The sequence below is a fragment of the Engystomops pustulosus genome, chromosome 8 (assembly GCF_040894005.1).
Source record: "Engystomops pustulosus chromosome 8, aEngPut4.maternal, whole genome shotgun sequence".
Taxonomy (NCBI): domain Eukaryota; kingdom Metazoa; phylum Chordata; class Amphibia; order Anura; family Leptodactylidae; genus Engystomops; species Engystomops pustulosus.
This window is the reverse complement of record NC_092418.1, coordinates 81,575,196-81,593,283: the sequence shown is the minus strand read 5'-3', so window position 1 is coordinate 81,593,283 and position 18,088 is coordinate 81,575,196. Positions and strand designations below refer to the sequence as shown.

General features: G+C 38.3%; 1 protein-coding gene across 1 annotated transcript; it reads right to left on the bottom strand.

Moving 5' to 3' along the window:
* Nucleotides 1-795: 795 nt before the first annotated feature.
* On the bottom strand, nucleotides 796-8,757 carry SPP2 (secreted phosphoprotein 2). Its single transcript, XM_072119754.1, has 6 exons — nucleotides 8,663-8,757; nucleotides 5,194-5,342; nucleotides 2,761-2,889; nucleotides 2,254-2,364; nucleotides 1,314-1,365; nucleotides 796-977 (listed from the first exon to the last, which is right to left on the bottom strand). Exons 1-6 carry the CDS (start codon nucleotides 8,709-8,711, stop codon nucleotides 883-885), a joined length of 585 nt encoding a protein of 194 aa, XP_071975855.1. The 5' UTR covers nucleotides 8,712-8,757; the 3' UTR covers nucleotides 796-882.
* Between the last annotated feature and the right edge of the window lie 9,331 nt (nucleotides 8,758-18,088).

The window sequence follows — 18,088 nt, the reverse complement described above, 5'->3', positions numbered from 1 at the left end:
TCTCCTGCTATTAAAAACACCTGGGTCAAATGGGGCGGAGTGCTAGTACCAGGAAGAAGCAAAATAGTCCAATTCTTTTATCTCCCCTAATGTAAGTATAGTTACATTCTGTTCCCTCATTCATTTTGTTTTTTGGCTGGTACCAGTGCAAAACTCCTGCCAACGCAATGGGGCACATTTACTTACCCAGAGGAGTTCAATGATAGTGCATTGTCCGCGATTCACTACAATCGTGCTCCCGATATCCTGCATGTTACATCCCACACTCAGTCCAAATCAGTTGGATCGTCCAATGACCCGCCCCCCGATTTCTGTCGTATCTAAATACTAAATACCTAAATACCTGATATACCCAAATATATAAATAGATATATATATATATATATATATATATATATATAGATATAGATGTATAAATATACCTAAATACTGCTAAATACCAGTCACAGCCATGCAATCCCCGAAAAAGTCGGAAAATCCGACGAAAGTGCAGCTGCGGACCCTTAGTAAAAAAGCCCCAATGTGTTGCAAAACTAAACTCCCCATACATGTAATAGGAATCTTTGCGCCTGATCAACTCAGGGAGACCTCCACCTTTTTAGTGTAGGGGCTCACTAACATGAGGTCACTGTGATGAGGTTAGTGGCTTATGCAAAAAAAAAAAAAATGTAACTAAAAACCTCAAGTTCATTTTGTTAATGTAGCCTGGCAATAGATCATTGTATAATGTGAGGATCCAAATTTCAGCAAGTAATAGTTCTAGCTACCGCCTTAATGAATAATTTCACACATATCAACACATATCTGTATTTTATTTCACCATCTTCAGACATATTTGTCATAAGTCTTTTTCATCATTTACACACAACCTATTACATGCATCTATTCCATTAGGTAATGGTCCTCCTCTTCTTCCCAACGCGGGTTCGCTTTCTGCTGCTTCCTTCCATATGGATCCCAGTCATATGGGAACCTCTCTGGTAGGCAATATAGAAATATGAATGTTAATGTAAGAATGACACTAGATGAACAGGGTTACCAGGGGTGATTATTTTATTATTAATCTCCAATATTTAGAAGAAGCAATCAATATTAAATTCCCTTCTAACCACACTGCCAGCACCACTCTTTACCAGATTATTAACAATTTGACAATTTGAAAAAAATAGAAAGTAAAAAAAAATAATATCTTAGTTTATATAAATAGATTTTCACTATAATGACACATCACTGTGTCTGGAAAGCTTATAAAGTGCCTTATACAATGCCATCTTGTGCATATGCCCTATGGTTTAACACAACTTACTACTCACCTGGTTCGGTCCTTTTAATTCCTGGAGTAAAGCTGCGGCTTCTCATGGACACCTTCAGTGGTAACATAATAGAAAAAGCAAACATGGAAGTTTTTTAATGACAAAGAAAAAGTCATTGGAGCCAGTATTGCACCAGTTAACTTGTGCATGCCATGAAAATTGTTACATGTTTTTTTTTCCAGAAAACCTGCACAGTTTACAGCTAAATTCTAAACACCAACCCCTGGAGAACCAAGAATCTACCTGTAGCTTACAACCCAGTCCCATCAGTCAAATGAGACTATAAGGGCTCTTTCACATTGCCGTTGGTTCACAGCTTCAGTTGCGCATCTGTTGCATTTTGTCTCCATTGCGTCTCCATTTTTTTTTCGTTTTTTTCTCTGTGATGCATCCGTTTTGTCTCCATGTCCGCAAAAAAACCTGAAAACTTAACATTGCTTTGAAAACATCACGCCTGGATTTTCAGACTCATCAGTGAAAAAAAAAAACGATGTTTCATCCATTTAATTTACGGACCCATAGATTTCTATTGCCTTCCGTGATCCGCTTCAGTGAAAAAAATAGGACGTTGCATAATTTTTTTCCACGGACAACGAATCAATTTTTCCATGGACAACGGCACATTTACTTATCCGGTCCCTCGGAGTTACAGAAAGTGCATTGTCTGACGATAACGCACTGTGCGCCCCATATACCCTGCATGTGTCACTTCCCTGCTCAAGAACGCCGGAGTTCACCTTCTTCTTCCTGCATGTAAGTGCATTGGATGCGACACTATTTGAATATTAAATCCTGCGCTCAGTCAGAATCAGTCGGATCATCTGACAGCCCACCCCCCAATTTCTGTTGCATGAAAGCAAATTCCAAAAATGTTGGGAAGTCCGCAGACCCTTAGTAAATAAGCCCCATTATGTATAAATATGGAAAGCTGATTTCTTACCTCCTCACTGCTGTGAGATTCAGATGAGCTAGACATATGCAGGTTGCAGTGGGCCTTTAAGACCATAGCTTTTCCTTGTGATATTAATACACGGCTTTCACAGGGAGTTTCCTATAAAATAAAATGTAAAGCGGACAACTTTGAAAGTCCCTTTGTTGCCACTGTACATAAGGGAAACACAATTACATACAGCAAATAAAATACACAGCGGCAAAAAAGTATTGTCTCAAGATCTCAGGAGTGTCTCAAGAGGAGCACAACAATGCAAGTTTTGAACTATTTGAAACCCATCAGATGCTGTGGGTGCAATTGACCACAGCATTTAGGGGGTAAACACCTGTAACCTGAGTTATCTCTAGTTTTGGGTGTTTCAGCAAGTTTGTTGCAGCTGCCTGCTGTAGGCACTGGGCTACTAATTTGCTACTTGCCATTAAGTATTACTAGATTATGGTGCACGGTGGAAGCGAAGAAAATCTGCCTAAAGCCTGTGACACCCTTAACACTTACCATTTGTTGCCCAGCTTGAAACTCACATTCTGAGAGATCGATAGCCGTATTCTTGTTACAAGTGGTTTCTCTTACTGTAAATTGTAATGACACTTCAGATACATCCCCAGCATCCTTTCTACCTCTCACCTAGAAAAAATACACATTTGCCGATCAGTTGAAGAACTATAGAACTATATATATAAAAGAAAGCTGTCTCTTACATAAACTCTATTATAAGTAAGCAATGGGGTCGTAAGCAGCTGCCAGATGTGATCAATAAGACATAGTACCCCGGTTGTTTCTGTGATAACTATCTGACCCATTATTAAGAGATCAGGCTTAGGAGACCCCTTAGTGAACACCCTCATCGATTTCTCCGTCGGTCACTATGGGGCCTTGGATTTCTTTATATGTCATATGACAGCCGGGCCCCTGCTCTAACAGACTGTAAAGAAATGAGTTGGATCAGGCCTGTTTAACCCCTTAGATTCCGTAGTCTATGCTAGACAGCCGGGGACCTAATGAAGGTCTCCGAGTCTTTCTGTGACAGAGCCTGCTCGATCTAGCCCCTGGATAGTTCATACTAATGCACTGCAATAACCATGTATTGCAGCGCATTAGAAGTGTCAGCCTATGCACGTGCATAGGCTGAAACTTCTAATGCACTGCAATACTTAGTTATTGCAGTGCATTAGTATGAACTAGTGATCACATGATCAATAGCTAATATGCTAGTAATGTAAAAATAAAAAAGTAAAAGAAATACACAAAATAAATATTAAATTAATTAATAATTAAAAATAAAATTCATTAAAATGTCCCAAAATCCCCCATCACATATAAAACAATATATAATTAAAAACATATTAGGTATCACCCTGTCCCAAAATTTCTAATCTATAAAAATATAAAAACAGTTATTCATGGCAGTAACCCCCAAAATCTGAATAGACAACAACATTCAATCCAGCTTCCAATAAGATGCCACGTGAGATAAAATCCAATTCTTTAATAATCACGGCTAAAAACAGCTCGTAAAGCAATGTGAGAAACGTAAATACATTACACAGGGTAGCGGGGAGACCACTTCTTGCCTACATGTTTCGGAAATAGCTTTCCTTATTCATGGCCATTATTGAGCCATGAATAAGGAAAGCTATTTCCGAAACATGTAGGCAAGAAGTGGTCTCCCCGCTACCCTGTGTAATGTATTTACGTTTCTCACATTGCTTTACGAGCTGTTTTTAGCCGTGATTATTAAAGAATTGGATTTTATCTCACGTGGCATCTTATTGGAAGCTGGATTGAATGTTGTTGTCTATACCATTGTGCTCCAAGCCGAGGATCATCCGTGCCTCCGATTTCCACGTCCTGATTTACAGTCCACAAGGGTCCAGGTGAGCTGACTATTTTGTATAAAAGTTTTTTGCCAAAATCTGAATGACCACTTTTTTTTCTGTTTTGCAACACATAATTTTTTTTTTTTTATAAAAAGTGATCAAAAGGTCCCCTAAATGGTAGCAATGAAAACATCAGCTCATCCCAGAATAAACAACACCCTAGCCAACTCCATATGAAAAAGTTATTGGAGTGAGAATATAGCAAAATTTTTGTTACGGTGACACAAACCCTGGAAGGTGCCTGGGAGCACCAGGGAGGAAAGTCTCTATGGAAAGAGTCCAAAAGGAGGAATCTGTGGACCGGTGGACCCTCTGGACCACCGCGGGAGATGATGATGGAGCTAGCCGCAACCAGAGTCTAAGTGGCACCTGGTCTTCACCAAAGCCCGCCGAAATAACTTGCCTGAAGTGAAGAGTAGAGAAGGGCACAGGGGTGCAGGGTGGCACTAGGGCCATTTTATATTTTTCAGTGGGATATAAGTTTGTGGCGCAAGGGATTAATAAATTGGTGCATGAACTAAAAGGTTTAGAACTCCCTAGACCGGCTTTTAGCTGAGTTCTTATTGCGTCACAACATACGCCAAAAAACATGTCGGAAAAATAGAAGTGCCAGAAAACTGGTTCACAAACGGTACCAAAATTTTGTATGCAAAAATAGAACAAGTCAAAAGTGTCGGTAAAGACCAAAATTATGGCGTGACACTTTATAAATTCAGGTGCAAGAGGCGCAGAGAGGAAAAAAAAACACTGGCAGTTTTCTGTTTGAAAGGCCATAATAAATTGTCCCCAGCGTGTTTTGGCAGGATGTCACAAACTTGGCCCAAATCGTAAAGTGTAAAATATTTTGAAGACAGAAAACTGAAATGATTACAATAATACATCCACCATTGAACACAACTGTAGACTTTTATAGGTTCACCGGTAGGCAGAAAAAAACTGTGAATTATTTGGTTATGTCTTGTTTTGCTTTTATATAAAATGTTATGTCATTAAATATTATCTAGATTATCTCTATATATGTTTTACCATAAACATAAAAGTTGAGTCTTACCTGGCTCAATGGTTTGATTTTTATTTCTCCAGTCCTTGACAATCTTAGTAGGTTTTTTCCCCAAGATTGGCTGTTCAGCTGATCAATAGTGGCATCTAATGCTGTGGTGACTATATCTTCTCTGGATCTGGGATTATATGTAGGTTTTCCTGGAATAGTTAAAAGATTAATCTCTCACAATAACCTTGTATTAGGGACATGATTGTGTTTGTGAAGATATCTCTGCTTCCTTCCTGCATACCCCGACAATATTTTAATATGGAGTACTACAACAGCAAGATACACTGAGAGCAACACACAATTTCCTTAGTGTCTGTTAAATATTACAGAATTACAATATTCTAATTTGGGTGTGAAAATATACTCAAGAGTTGATCAAACACAATGGGGCAGATTTACTTACCCGGTCCATTCGCGATCCAGCGGCGCATTCTCTGCGCTGGATTCGGGTCCGGCCGGGATTCATTAAGGCAGTTCCTCCGATGTCCACCAGGTGGCGCTGCTGCACTGAAGTTCCCTGGAACGAACTGGAATACACCGAGCCGGGCTGAGTGAAGGTAAGTGCAAGCTCCGCAACAGATTTTTTTTAAAAAATGTGGTGGTTTTTCCGAATACGTCGGGTTTTCGTTCGGCCACGCCCCCCGATTTCTGTCGCGTGCATGCGCCACAATCAGATCGCGTGCGCCAAAATCCCGGGGCAATTCAGGGGAAATTGGCGCAAATCGGAAATATTCGGGTAACACGTCAGGAAAAAGCGAATCGGGCCCCTAGTAAATGACCCCCAGTATGGTCAATAAGATACAAATGTGAGGATTAAAATACAAATGGAGAGTAAGTGTGTAATAATCATGAGTGAAAGATCAGGACCATATATGGGCAACATTGGAGTTGTATGTACATTCTTGACATATATCTAAAAACCTATGGAAGGAAGCAACCTTCCCCCAACCACATGCTATCACATGGCATTAGTTATCCTTTACCATATAATGGTCTCTGTGTTAGCTGGTCATAAAGGAATTCCTATGGATGTTACCATTTATGGTTATGAACAAGGCCAATGGATGAGTTTGGCTCATAATGCAACTCTATAGGACTGTACTCTTTAAAAGTGACTCTGTCCAAGGGGGAGGGGGACATTTAGCATTTCACACACACGCACACCAAGCTTGCTCTCACACACATGCCAACATATGGAGGAGATTTAAGGACACAAGATGGAGATGAAGAATGGAGGAAGAAAGACCAACACAAGATGATGAAACCTTCACCAGAACATAATTTCATGGACTGACTGACTTTACCACATGACTAATAATCTGCACAAGTTTTCTGTATTCTGCAACCTGGACGACGACAATAAACGTAACTTTTTATAATAATTATCCTGAGTCCTTCTATTTTTTGGAAGAACATATTAAAGGACACAGGAAAGATTTAATATTCGATACAAGATTTCTAACAGTGTCAAGGTCATTGTGTGGTCCTATGTGAATATATCCTAACATGATTGAATAGCAGTAGTTTAATCTTATTTCATAAATTGTATATATACTAAAGCACAGAATAATAATCCAAATGAGATAATTGTGAAAGAAAACTGATCACAATTAGAGAACACTTTCAGACACCTGCACGTTAGGCTGATTTCACACAACCGTTAAAACTTCCGTTCCTTAAAACCTCCATCCTTAAAAGAATGGAGGTTTAATATATCAGTTAAAAATCCAATTGACACCTATGTAAATATACAGTATCTGTTATGGTCAGTTTAGGCAGGTATCTGTTATCCATAAGTTTTTTGGACGGAAAAAAATGACGGAGGTTGCAGTACTTTTCCTCTGTTTTTAAAAAACCGCATGGATAACGGATCCATGCCAAAGTGACCATAATGAATGACATAAAATTTACATTTATGTCTTTTTTTTACTGATACATTAAACATCTGTTGGTCACCTTTTTTTAGAGGAAGTAAAGAAGAGAAGTTTGAACGGCAGTGTGCTAATTTCCTTAATTAGTGACTGAAATAATCCAGCAGCAAGTCGTCCAAAATAATTGCAAAGGGGTGACCCTATCAGCCATACCAAAAGAATTTGCTGTCCCAAGTCTTTGATTTATAGAATATAGCACGAAAAACAAACCATTCAGCAAACTTGTATAACCAGTGGTCAAAATTTGCAAGGAAAATGAGTGACACTGGTCCATATTCATCAATCACAACATGATTTAAAACATAATTCATTTTATTAAGAAATACCATTACTGTACAACAATATATATATTTATATATGTTATGTTTAGTAAGCTTACCCATAACATATGAATGTTCGTGAGTTTCGAGTCTCATCTCTTCCTCAAGGGGCCTAAATAACTTTAGTCTATTCAACATTAATAACTAGTTGATTAAATTACAGGTATTTATATGGTGCTTGTGGTGCCAACTTGATATGGCATTCATTTTGGGTATATTTATTTTAGCTTATATTTATATTGGAATGTCTGTGATTCAGATGTTGTAATTGTGTATTACTTTATATGTTATCTCAATTTTCTATGTAAATGAGTTGTAAAATTATTTCCCCGTTGGGGATTATTAAAGGTCTAATCTATCTATCTTTACAACATCACAATCTGGTCGCCCTCAAAAGAAATGCAAGAGGAAATGGAATAATGCAGAGAATCTCCATGGGTAACTGTCTCGACACTGCAGCTGGAATTGCTCGCCAGTTCAGCACTGAACAGGGTAGGGATCTGTCTCCTCATACAGCGTCTAAACAAGTAAGAGCATTCGGACAGAAAGCTCACACTGCAGTGAGCAAACCTCTCATTGGTAGAAAGAAAAGGCTAGACTCTAGACCTTTGCTGAGGAGCATGCTGTGGGGACAGAGGAGAAGTGGTCCACATTTCATTTTAGTGATTAATTTATTTGGATCTGATGGGAAACATTATGTTCGTCGAAAATGTGATATTTCTTTGTACTACAGGCATTGCTGTTCTTTAATTAGGATCATCAAGTTTTTTTTGCATAATACAGGTTGTATGTTGATATACTAATATGCTAATTTTGTTAAACACTGTTCTAGAAACATGGTGTACCCCTTACAAAAAAATCCAAGAAACGTTGATCAATGAAGATTACATTATTTCTGAAAAAATCATACATTGCTCTCTAATTTTGTTCTCCGGTGTATATGTTACAGTGCCTATTTGTGAGACCTTTGGGGTAGTGGCACAGTTTTAAGCACTACTTTACTGTACCCTTTTCCTCTAATTATCTACAGCTACAATGTAGACAGCAGATATGAACCCAAAGCAATGTAAACTCACGTGACATGGCTTTTCCAAATGTCTGATTAGCATTCAGGAGGTAAAAATCGGACATTGTTAGGGTCTATGGCAATTCTTTGAGAAGGGCATCAATATTTTGACCACATGAAGTCTATCAAAGAGATGTTTCAAATAGTTTTACCTGAGCAGCAGGAAAATGCCATCAACATGAGTACACTAAGGAGCATCATTCTCTTCTCTGTGGGACACCACAAGTGGGATCGTTGTCCTATACAGATGCCGTTATGTCTATACTGCAGGTAAATAATTAACATACAGTATGTAAGAGATTGGGGCCTTTGACCTCAAGATTTCTGTGAAAATGTAAAGATAGATTTAGCCAGACATTACATAAGTTTGCTGTTAAAATAACATAGACATGGGGGGAAAGGTTTATCAGGACTTGTAAGCAAGTATTCTGCCATATAAGCCATGGAATGATCTAAATTACTAGCAAACTGCCAGTAGTTGCCATTCTTTCCACCTTTCCACCTCCTCCAAACGTATGTGAAAGGACATGAAGGGGCGTAGCCAGTAGTGGAGGCGGCCTGCGTGTTTCTGCACCATGCCTGAACACTTGCTATTCGCTATGTTCAGGACTGAATGTCCGCAGGTTATGGTGCGATTCTACGCCATAGAATTTTATGTCAGCACAAGCCACTCGCCAGCGGATGGAGTGGATGGAGCCTTCATCATAAATCCCCCCCAGTGAGATTGTGTGGAAAGATATATGATGTCCTTTGAACCATGAACATTTTATTTAAAGGGGTTCTCCTAGAATGAATAATTAATGACGTTACCGGGAGACCGGACAGAGGTGCATGCTGTGTGCATGTGGTGATAATACCTGAGCGCCCTGTGTGACGAACACAGGGGCACTGGAGGCTTGTTTGCAGGAGTCCAAGCATGGATAATCTTTGTTCCAAGACCAACAATACATGCACATGAGGAATCCAGTTCAAGGACAATATCGAGTTTTAGTAAAAACATCCAATCTTCTTTATTGAGACATCAAAAACTTCACATATATGTACAAGAACAGGGGGAAACGCAGTTTTTGATGTCTCAATAAAGAAGATTGGATGTTTTTACTATAACCCGATTTCGTCCTTGAGCTGGATTCCTCGTGTGCAAATACAAGACCTGCACCTGCATCAACTTACCAAAACTTGTCTAATGGTATGTTTGCCTAATAATGGGTGTTTCTAAGTGGTAGATATCTTTTAACTATTTTGTAACAATTTTGAAAATGAAGTCTTCCAATTTCCATAGGTGACATTGACTAGGGCACTTCATAAGCTTTCCAGAACTAATGGTTGTATCTTCATCTGGATTATCTTCTAAGAACACCAGGGGCATGGCCATACATACTGGTACAACCATTTTCTTCTACAGTATGTATGGCACCGAGCATTATTCAATTACATAACTATTGACATCCGGAGTTGCAACTGACCATCTTGTTGGGCTGGGGGGCTACTTACCTTTGCAGAGTGCATTAGACTGATGGGTACATGGAGTTGTGAGGGCTCCATCCACATTAACAACTAAGTTGCTGCATTTAAATCTACCTCACATGCACAACTCAGACTTTTCATAAGCCAATAGTGCAGATTAATTATACAAAATGTAATGAAAATAAAAGATGCTCTGCTATTTCCTACTTTAAACATAGAAATCTATTGGCGCAGGGGGCCTTGGGGTTGGGGTCTGCAGACACAAAATGTATTTTCTTGGCTCTCCTAGGCTTAGTACTTTGAACTTTTCTATATCTAATAAGATGAAGCTTCACCACTGTTGAAAATGAGGCCAAAAATCACCTCCGCCTCCTCCCTCCTTTTGGTTACGGATATGAGTGCTATTAGAGAGAGAGCCTTAAGTCAAGTGAAACAGTCTGAAGATTTTAGGAGGAATTATAACTATTTAATAAAGATGAAGTACCACTTCTATTCATTTATAATCACTTGTTTGGAGAGATGGTACTATACAATGAGTGTCCCATTTGGCAAATTAACCATTCAGTATACCAGATATGTAACCTGGGAGCCGCCTTTTGAACTGTACATTAGGTGTCTGAACTGTATATTACACAGTCCTGTAGATCATGAGACGGACAACACATTCATTAGGTATAAAAAGTATTAGTTCAATGACCCCGGACAAGAGCTGTCCATTAACTACACTAATAGGAATGTCAAGTATCAAGGCCATTCTGTGGGTTCAGTGAAATGTCAGAGTCTGTGACATGGCCACAGGGTATGTGACATCTATGTAAGCATAGGAAAGCAATTTAATGTTCTTGTTTCTATATTTAAATTCTACTAATCCCAGCAGAAAATGAAGAGTTAGATCATCATGTACAAAATCAAAAGAAAGGAAAAACTATTGTAAAATATAAAAACATGTAAACATACTGTGCTGAACATAAACTAAATGTAACTAGGAAATTTTATCATTTCTAATTATAGAAATATTAAAATCCCTACAGTGACATCTCTAGGATGGATATCCTATAACTATAACATACAGTGCAATAGTGAATGTGTTATTAATGGATAAAGCAAATATGATCCTTTCATTTATTGTATATTGGGGTCTTTAGACCAGGAAAACCCACTGAAAAAACACTGAAATACCGATCACTTTTTTTCTGTTACAATAGCACCAAAAGATGGCACTGTATATAGAGAACCTTTACTGGCTACCTCTAAAAGACGAACACTTGTTAAAGGCTTAAAGATATCCCAATTATAAGTTACCTACTGCAGCAAATTGTTTTTACTGTAATGTATCCAAATTTAAAGGGATTGTCCAGTTTCCATAAATAAATGTTATTGTTTGCATTACGAAGCTATAAAATTTTCCAAAATACTTTCTGTATCCATTTCTCTCAGTGTCCAAGATCTCTGCTAGCTGTTGATCTTTAGGAAGCTTGATTCATTACTTCCTGTGGTCCACAGTCATGTGAGGTCCACAGGGGCACAGTTCATTACAGTAATCAGAGCTGTGTGCTGTAATGAGCCATGCACCTGTGTGACATCACATGACCAGGGGTATAATGAGTCATGCATCCGGGGGGACATCACATGACCAGGGGTATAACAAGCTGTGCATCTGTATGACATCATATGACCAGGGACCAGTTTCCATCCACAGGAAGTAAACAATGAAGCCTCCTATAGAATGACAGCAAGCAGAGGTCTAGAAAGCTCTATGGATACAAAAAGTATATTGGAAATTATTTGCTGAAAGTGTACTATCCCTTTCAGCAACTTTGCAAAGTCTTGATAAAGTTTTTTGTACACAGAATTTTGTGTCTCCATAGTTCCTTATGCAGTCCTGCGATTATATGTTCTTTTATCTTCCTATTCGGTCTTGTTAACTAACCAAATGTATGTCAGCAAGAAATGAGAGACAGGTTGAAGGGAGATTTTATTAATTGAATACACCCTATATGCTGGTAACTGCACACAAATCATGAAATGCCTTCTACAAAATAATTATTGAGCATGACCCCAATAAACAGTTTTGTGGCTATCAGTATTTTCATCTCAAAGAAAGATGTTGCAATTATAAGATCAATGGGGCTGATAATCCCAGAGCTCATAAAAAAAAAAAAAAAAAGTTTTCATTTGCTCTGTTCACACTAGCTTTAGGGGGCTGTAGTATTTTTCTGCACAATCTGTGTAGTCTGCAGAGCTGTTCATGATGACAGATACTTGAACACTGGCAGAAACCTGAAAAATAATATAAGTCAGGGGTTCTAGCCTATGTTTCTTACTGCAAGGGAAATGTGGTCTATAACACTATACTTGGCATCAAAATTCACCAAAAACCTAAGTGTAAAGCTACCTCTGTAAGGCAAGGATGTTCTGTTCTCCGGTCGCAAACAATGGCTTTGTGATCCGTTTTTGTAGTCCGTGAGTCATCATTGTGTAATCCATTTCAGAGCCGCAAGAACGGTCCATGCGTCATCAGTATGAGTATGTCATCCGGTTTTGTTGATCGGCTAAAAACAACCCTGAAGGCTGGGAAATCATGTCATAAGCTAGTCCCAAACCATTGAAGGGGGACATGATTGTAATACTTAGCAACTGATCGGCGTATACAGCCGGCATGTGTCAGGAATAGGACACGCTCCGTGAAAAACACATTCATGTGCATCAGTCCAATGCGCTATCAGTTAAAAAACTAAATAAAATAAATAGATACATGGTTGAAAACAACATTCCTGTGTATGTAGCCTAAACTTGAAGCATCTCAGCATGTGTCAAATGGATCCATTAAAATTCCTTGTTATCCAGAGAACAGGTCCATAAAGTATTGTGAAAAAAACAACTGCTGTAGCGGCTGCTATGGAGCCCCAAAAATAGGGATGTGGTAAAAGCCAAGATGAAGCATGGAGCCATCAGTTCAAAGCATGTGCCTTTGCCAGTGCTGTGTGTGAAGAGACCAGCAGGCATGATATGATGTGGTCACTGTGCCTGCCTACTTCAGAGAAAAAGCTGCTGCTGGGAATCGGACAGGTAAATGTATACATTTTTTTTTATTTTTCTTTGATTTCATAAAGACAGAAAGGATGGGGGGGGGGGCTTAAGAAAGCTAAATAGGGGTTGCTGAAAATCTCTGACTAAGGATGTGAAAATTGTGTGTGCATCTGGTATGGTTAATGGTATTGAAAGCTAAAAGATCCACTTGGCTGTAAGTGTAGGGGAGCACCAGTTGGTGGCTTAGGCCCTACTCCAGATACAAAAATCCTGCTATAATGCCTATCACTGAGAAAGGAGGAAGTGATCCTTTGAAACTAGTTGTACTCAGGTGACGTCAATTTTGTATCTACAGTAGGACCTAAGCCATCAGCCGGGGCTACCAGACGCTTACAGCCAAGTGGATCAACACGCAGTAGCCTACCCGATAGATACCTACCACATCCAGAAGACTTTCAGATTCAGCTTCCAGATATTTATGTGAAGGAGGTTAGAAGGCAGTACAGAACAGAACTTACAAGCAAAAAGGTAACAAACCCCTTGTTGTGGATACAAGATTCTTGCTGTTAGCCGATATAAATGAACCAAGCCCAGGACGCACTATATTTATCAGGCTGTAATCTGGTTTATTTAGTCTTGCACACACAATTTTCATATACTTAGCCAGCGCAGTAAGTGAGTGATTTCCTCCTTATATAATTTTAATTTGGGGGCCAACAGTTATGGAACATTATAAGTGGGGAGAGCTACTGAAAGGAAGGTTATATGCTATGCAGAGTCACTGAGAGGGCTAGAACTAGAAGGTGGGTTTGGGGAATTAAATTATTTTTTATTCAGGGGTAACTGTACCTTATGGTGGCAATCAGTTTGTTATGTGGTGCAACCATCCAGCTATGCCCCACTTTGATATTAATATATTGATATTCCCTGTCTGAATTTGACTTAATTGATTAACTAAACATCATTGTATTTCTGTATGTGTGTATATGCATATCGACTAAGGTCAATCACAGATTTATGGATCTAAAGGTATTGAAACAAAAACACAGTTTTTATTGATCAAGAGGCCAATGCAATGTTTTTTAGATTATATATTTTATTTTTTTATATGTAGGATGTTCAACTTCATAGTTTTCATTGTGAAGCTATCCATACTTTAGTCATTGTTTTAAATCTGATTTACCATGTTCTTAATATGTTGTCATTGTCTGCAATTAAATCCAGCCTAATTCTAATAAAACATTATTTTTTGTATTTACATATACTATCAAAAATACATCCATCCCAAGATATTTCCAGAATACAGAAGGGGACCCCCCTCCTTAGTAATATCCGGATGGGGTATTTTTTGGGCATAATTGTAAATACAAAAATATGAGTTTTAGACTGAATATAACTGTAAATAATATTGTATGTTGCAAAATATCTCTCATATAATATGATAACATATTACAATGTATCTCAAATAAGTTTGAGAACAATAAATTCTCTAATGCATTGCAATCCTTGGTCATTTCTAGTAGTGGCAAATTCTGCAGTTGTAGTGCTTAGGTACATTGCAGGGGGGTTGCCAGTTTCAGTAAATAAATGTTATTGTTTGTATAATAAAGTTATGCAATTTTCCCAATACAGGCGGTCCCCTACTTAAGAACACCTGACTTACATATGACCCCTAGTTACAAACAGACCTCTGGATGTTGGGAATTTACTGTACTTTATCCTTAGGCTACAATAATCAGCTATAATAGTTATCACAGGTGTCTGCTATTAATCTTTATTGTTAATCCTGGTTCTAATGATAATCCAACATTTTTAAAATCCAACTGTCACAGAGACCAAAAAAAATTTGGCTGGGGTTACAATGATAAAGTATACAGTTCCGACTTACATACAAATTCAACTTAAGAACAAACCTACAGACCCTATTTTGTATGTAACCCGGGGACTGCCTGTATACTATATTTTCTGTATCAATTCCTCCCAGTTTTCTAGATCTCTGCTTGCAGTCATTCTATAGGAAGTTTTGACCTTTTTGTGGTCATTGGTAAATGTCTAGGTAAATGTTTGCATTTCTGTTCTGCTCTTCCTAAAATGATGATAATATCATTAGAACACCTTTTTATTTTTACAAAAAAAATTTTGATTTTGTATCACAGGACATCTGAGATTTTAACTTCATAGGATAGTTTTAGAAATGAAATGTATTCAGAATTAGCAGACAAATGACTAAAATGTAAAATAAAAAAAATAGTAAAATTGAATAAAATATGTTAAAGGGGGCACTTTTCATATATTTCTATCTTCTGAACCCTTGCACTTTAACCCCTTAACGCTCTGCGCCGTAGCTCTACGGCGCAGAGGTATAAGGGATGTATGAAGAGGGCTCACGGGCTGAGTCCTCTTCATACAAAGGTGGGGGTTTTTGCATTTTGCACAAAACCCCCACCGCTAATAACCGCGGTCGGTGCTTGCACCGATCGCGGCTATTAACCCCCTAAACGCCGCCGGCAAAGTCGCCGGCGGCGTTTAAAAGACGGCGGCGCGTGGGCGCCGCCATCTTTTTTTCGATCGCCACGCCCCCGAACGTCATCGGGGGGCGGCGATCAGTTGCCATGGTAGCCTCGTGTCTTCTTTTGACACGAGGCTATCTGGCAGCTGCATATTCGTTACAATGAGCCAGTGGCTCATTGTAATGAATGTGCTGCAAAAACGCCATATATTGCAATACAGAAGTATTGCAGTATATGGTAGCAGCGATCTGACTATCTAGGGTTAATGTACCCTAGATGGTCTAAAAGATAGTGAAAAAAAAAAGAAAAAAAAAAGTTTAAAAAATAAAAAAAATTAATAAAATATTAAAAGTTCAAATCACCCCCCTTTCCCTAGAACGGATATAAAACATAACAAACAGTAAAAATCACAGACATATTAGGTATCGCCGCATCCCAAAATGCCCGATCTATCAAAATATAAAAACGGTTACGGCCGGCGGTGACCTCCGAGGCGGGAAATGGCGCCCAAATGTCCGAAATGCGACTTTTACACCTTTTTACATAACATAAAAAATGAAATAAAAAATGATCAAAATGTCGCACAGACCTCAAAATGGTAGCAATGAAAACGTCGCCTCATTTCGCAAAAAATGACCCCTCACACATCTCCGTGCGCTAAAGTATGTAAAAGTTATTAGCGTCAGAAGATGGCAAAAAATTTTTTTTCTTTTTTGTACACATTCGTTTAATTTTTGAAAATGTATTAAAACACAATAAAACCTGTATAAATTTGGTATCACCGCGATCGCACCGAACCAAAGAATAAAGTAGGCGTGTTATTTGGAGCGAAGAGTGAAAGTCGTAAAAACTGAGCCCACAATTTTTCCACATTTGGAATTTTTTTTCAGCTTTGCAGTACATGGCATGTTAAAATAAATAACATTACGGGAAAGTAAAATTTGTTACGCACAAAATAAGCCCTCACACAGGTCTGTACACGGAAAAATGAAAAAGTTATGGATTTTTGAAGTTGTAGAGCGAGAAATGAGGCGAAAAACCCTCCGTCCTTAAGGGGTTAATATAAAGTCAAAATTGTGTTTCTAGATATCACAGAGCTAAAGATATCCACTGTTAAAGTTACAGTCAGAAATGGAAAGCTGTACATAAAAATCACATTTTTTACTGCACATTTAACAGTCGATATCTCTGACTCTGTCACACCTAGAAATACAATGCTTCATGTCATGAAGGGGTTAATGTTTAGTTCCTCTGGATAGAAATCCGTCATGTGATGTAACACAGGTGCACGGCTCATGTGTTACAACCAGTCGTGCACCTGTGTGACATTACACGACCAGGTGTTTATCAATGGGAAAGGGAACAATAAAACTTCCTATAGAATGACAGCAAGCAGAGATCTAGAACACTGTGAGGGATTGATACTGAAAGTATATTGGAAAATTCTACATTTTCACTATACAAACTATAACATATTTTCTAAAAGTGGTCACTGCCTATATATACTGTTATCTATACCATGTTATCACTATACCAATAATAATATTGGTATCGTATAGTATTCGGGTCATTCAGGAACAACTAATTCAGTATCCATATTATCAATGTAGGCCGCTTCTGTTTTCAGCTGTTACCTGTGCAGAAAATGGAAACAAAGATCAGGAGGAGACAATGCAAATCATGATCACTAGATGCATTTGTAATTTTCCCATCAGGGAGCGCATTTTACCATCAATTCTTTACCCTAATGTATTCTATTATCAGCCCTGCTACATTTCATTCTTTCTCATGAGATATTTAGAATCAAACTATAAATGATACACATATATGTACTTCATAGGTGGTTTGATTAAATGCATTTCATTTAGCCTTTTTTCTATATTCAATTTGTTTTAATGCTGGATTTACAGTGAAACTAAGACAGTATCAAATTAAATTTGAAAGGCATCTACCCCCAGGATGAAAGATTATATGCAAATGAGTCTGATGGGCTCCGGGCTCCATAGGCGTTAATGGAGCCTGGAGCCTCTCTGGGTAATTTGCATATAATATTTTATCCTGGTGGTAGATGCCCTTTAAGAATCTTAAGTGGGTTATAGAACTGGAGATAACACCAGTTAAAGGAATAGTAGGGAATGTGATCTGAATATAAAGATCCAATTCATACTTATTTCTTCATCTGCCTGCATCTCTGGTTTTGTAGATAACAGAATCATAAATGAGATGCAATCTTAAAGATTAGATTCTTATCTTTAAGATGACACCAATGCATGGTTTTAGGTACGAGGTACTATAGAACTAGCGATATGTATTAATTGACATTACTCTTTTAGCCTCTAAAAGTGGCAAAATAGTTACCCATAACTGTTCATTTGCATGTGAATTTGGAGGTATTTTTTTTTTATAGGTGTAAATGAGCAGAAAATAAGATCAGTTAAGTTTAGGGGCTGCAGACAGTGTCAGTAATAAATAAATTAGGGGCAGACTGGGACGGCCTTTTAAAAAAAATAAAGGTGTACTCACCTCCTCCGTCGCTGCTGATCCGGACCACTCCCATCTGTCACTATATCC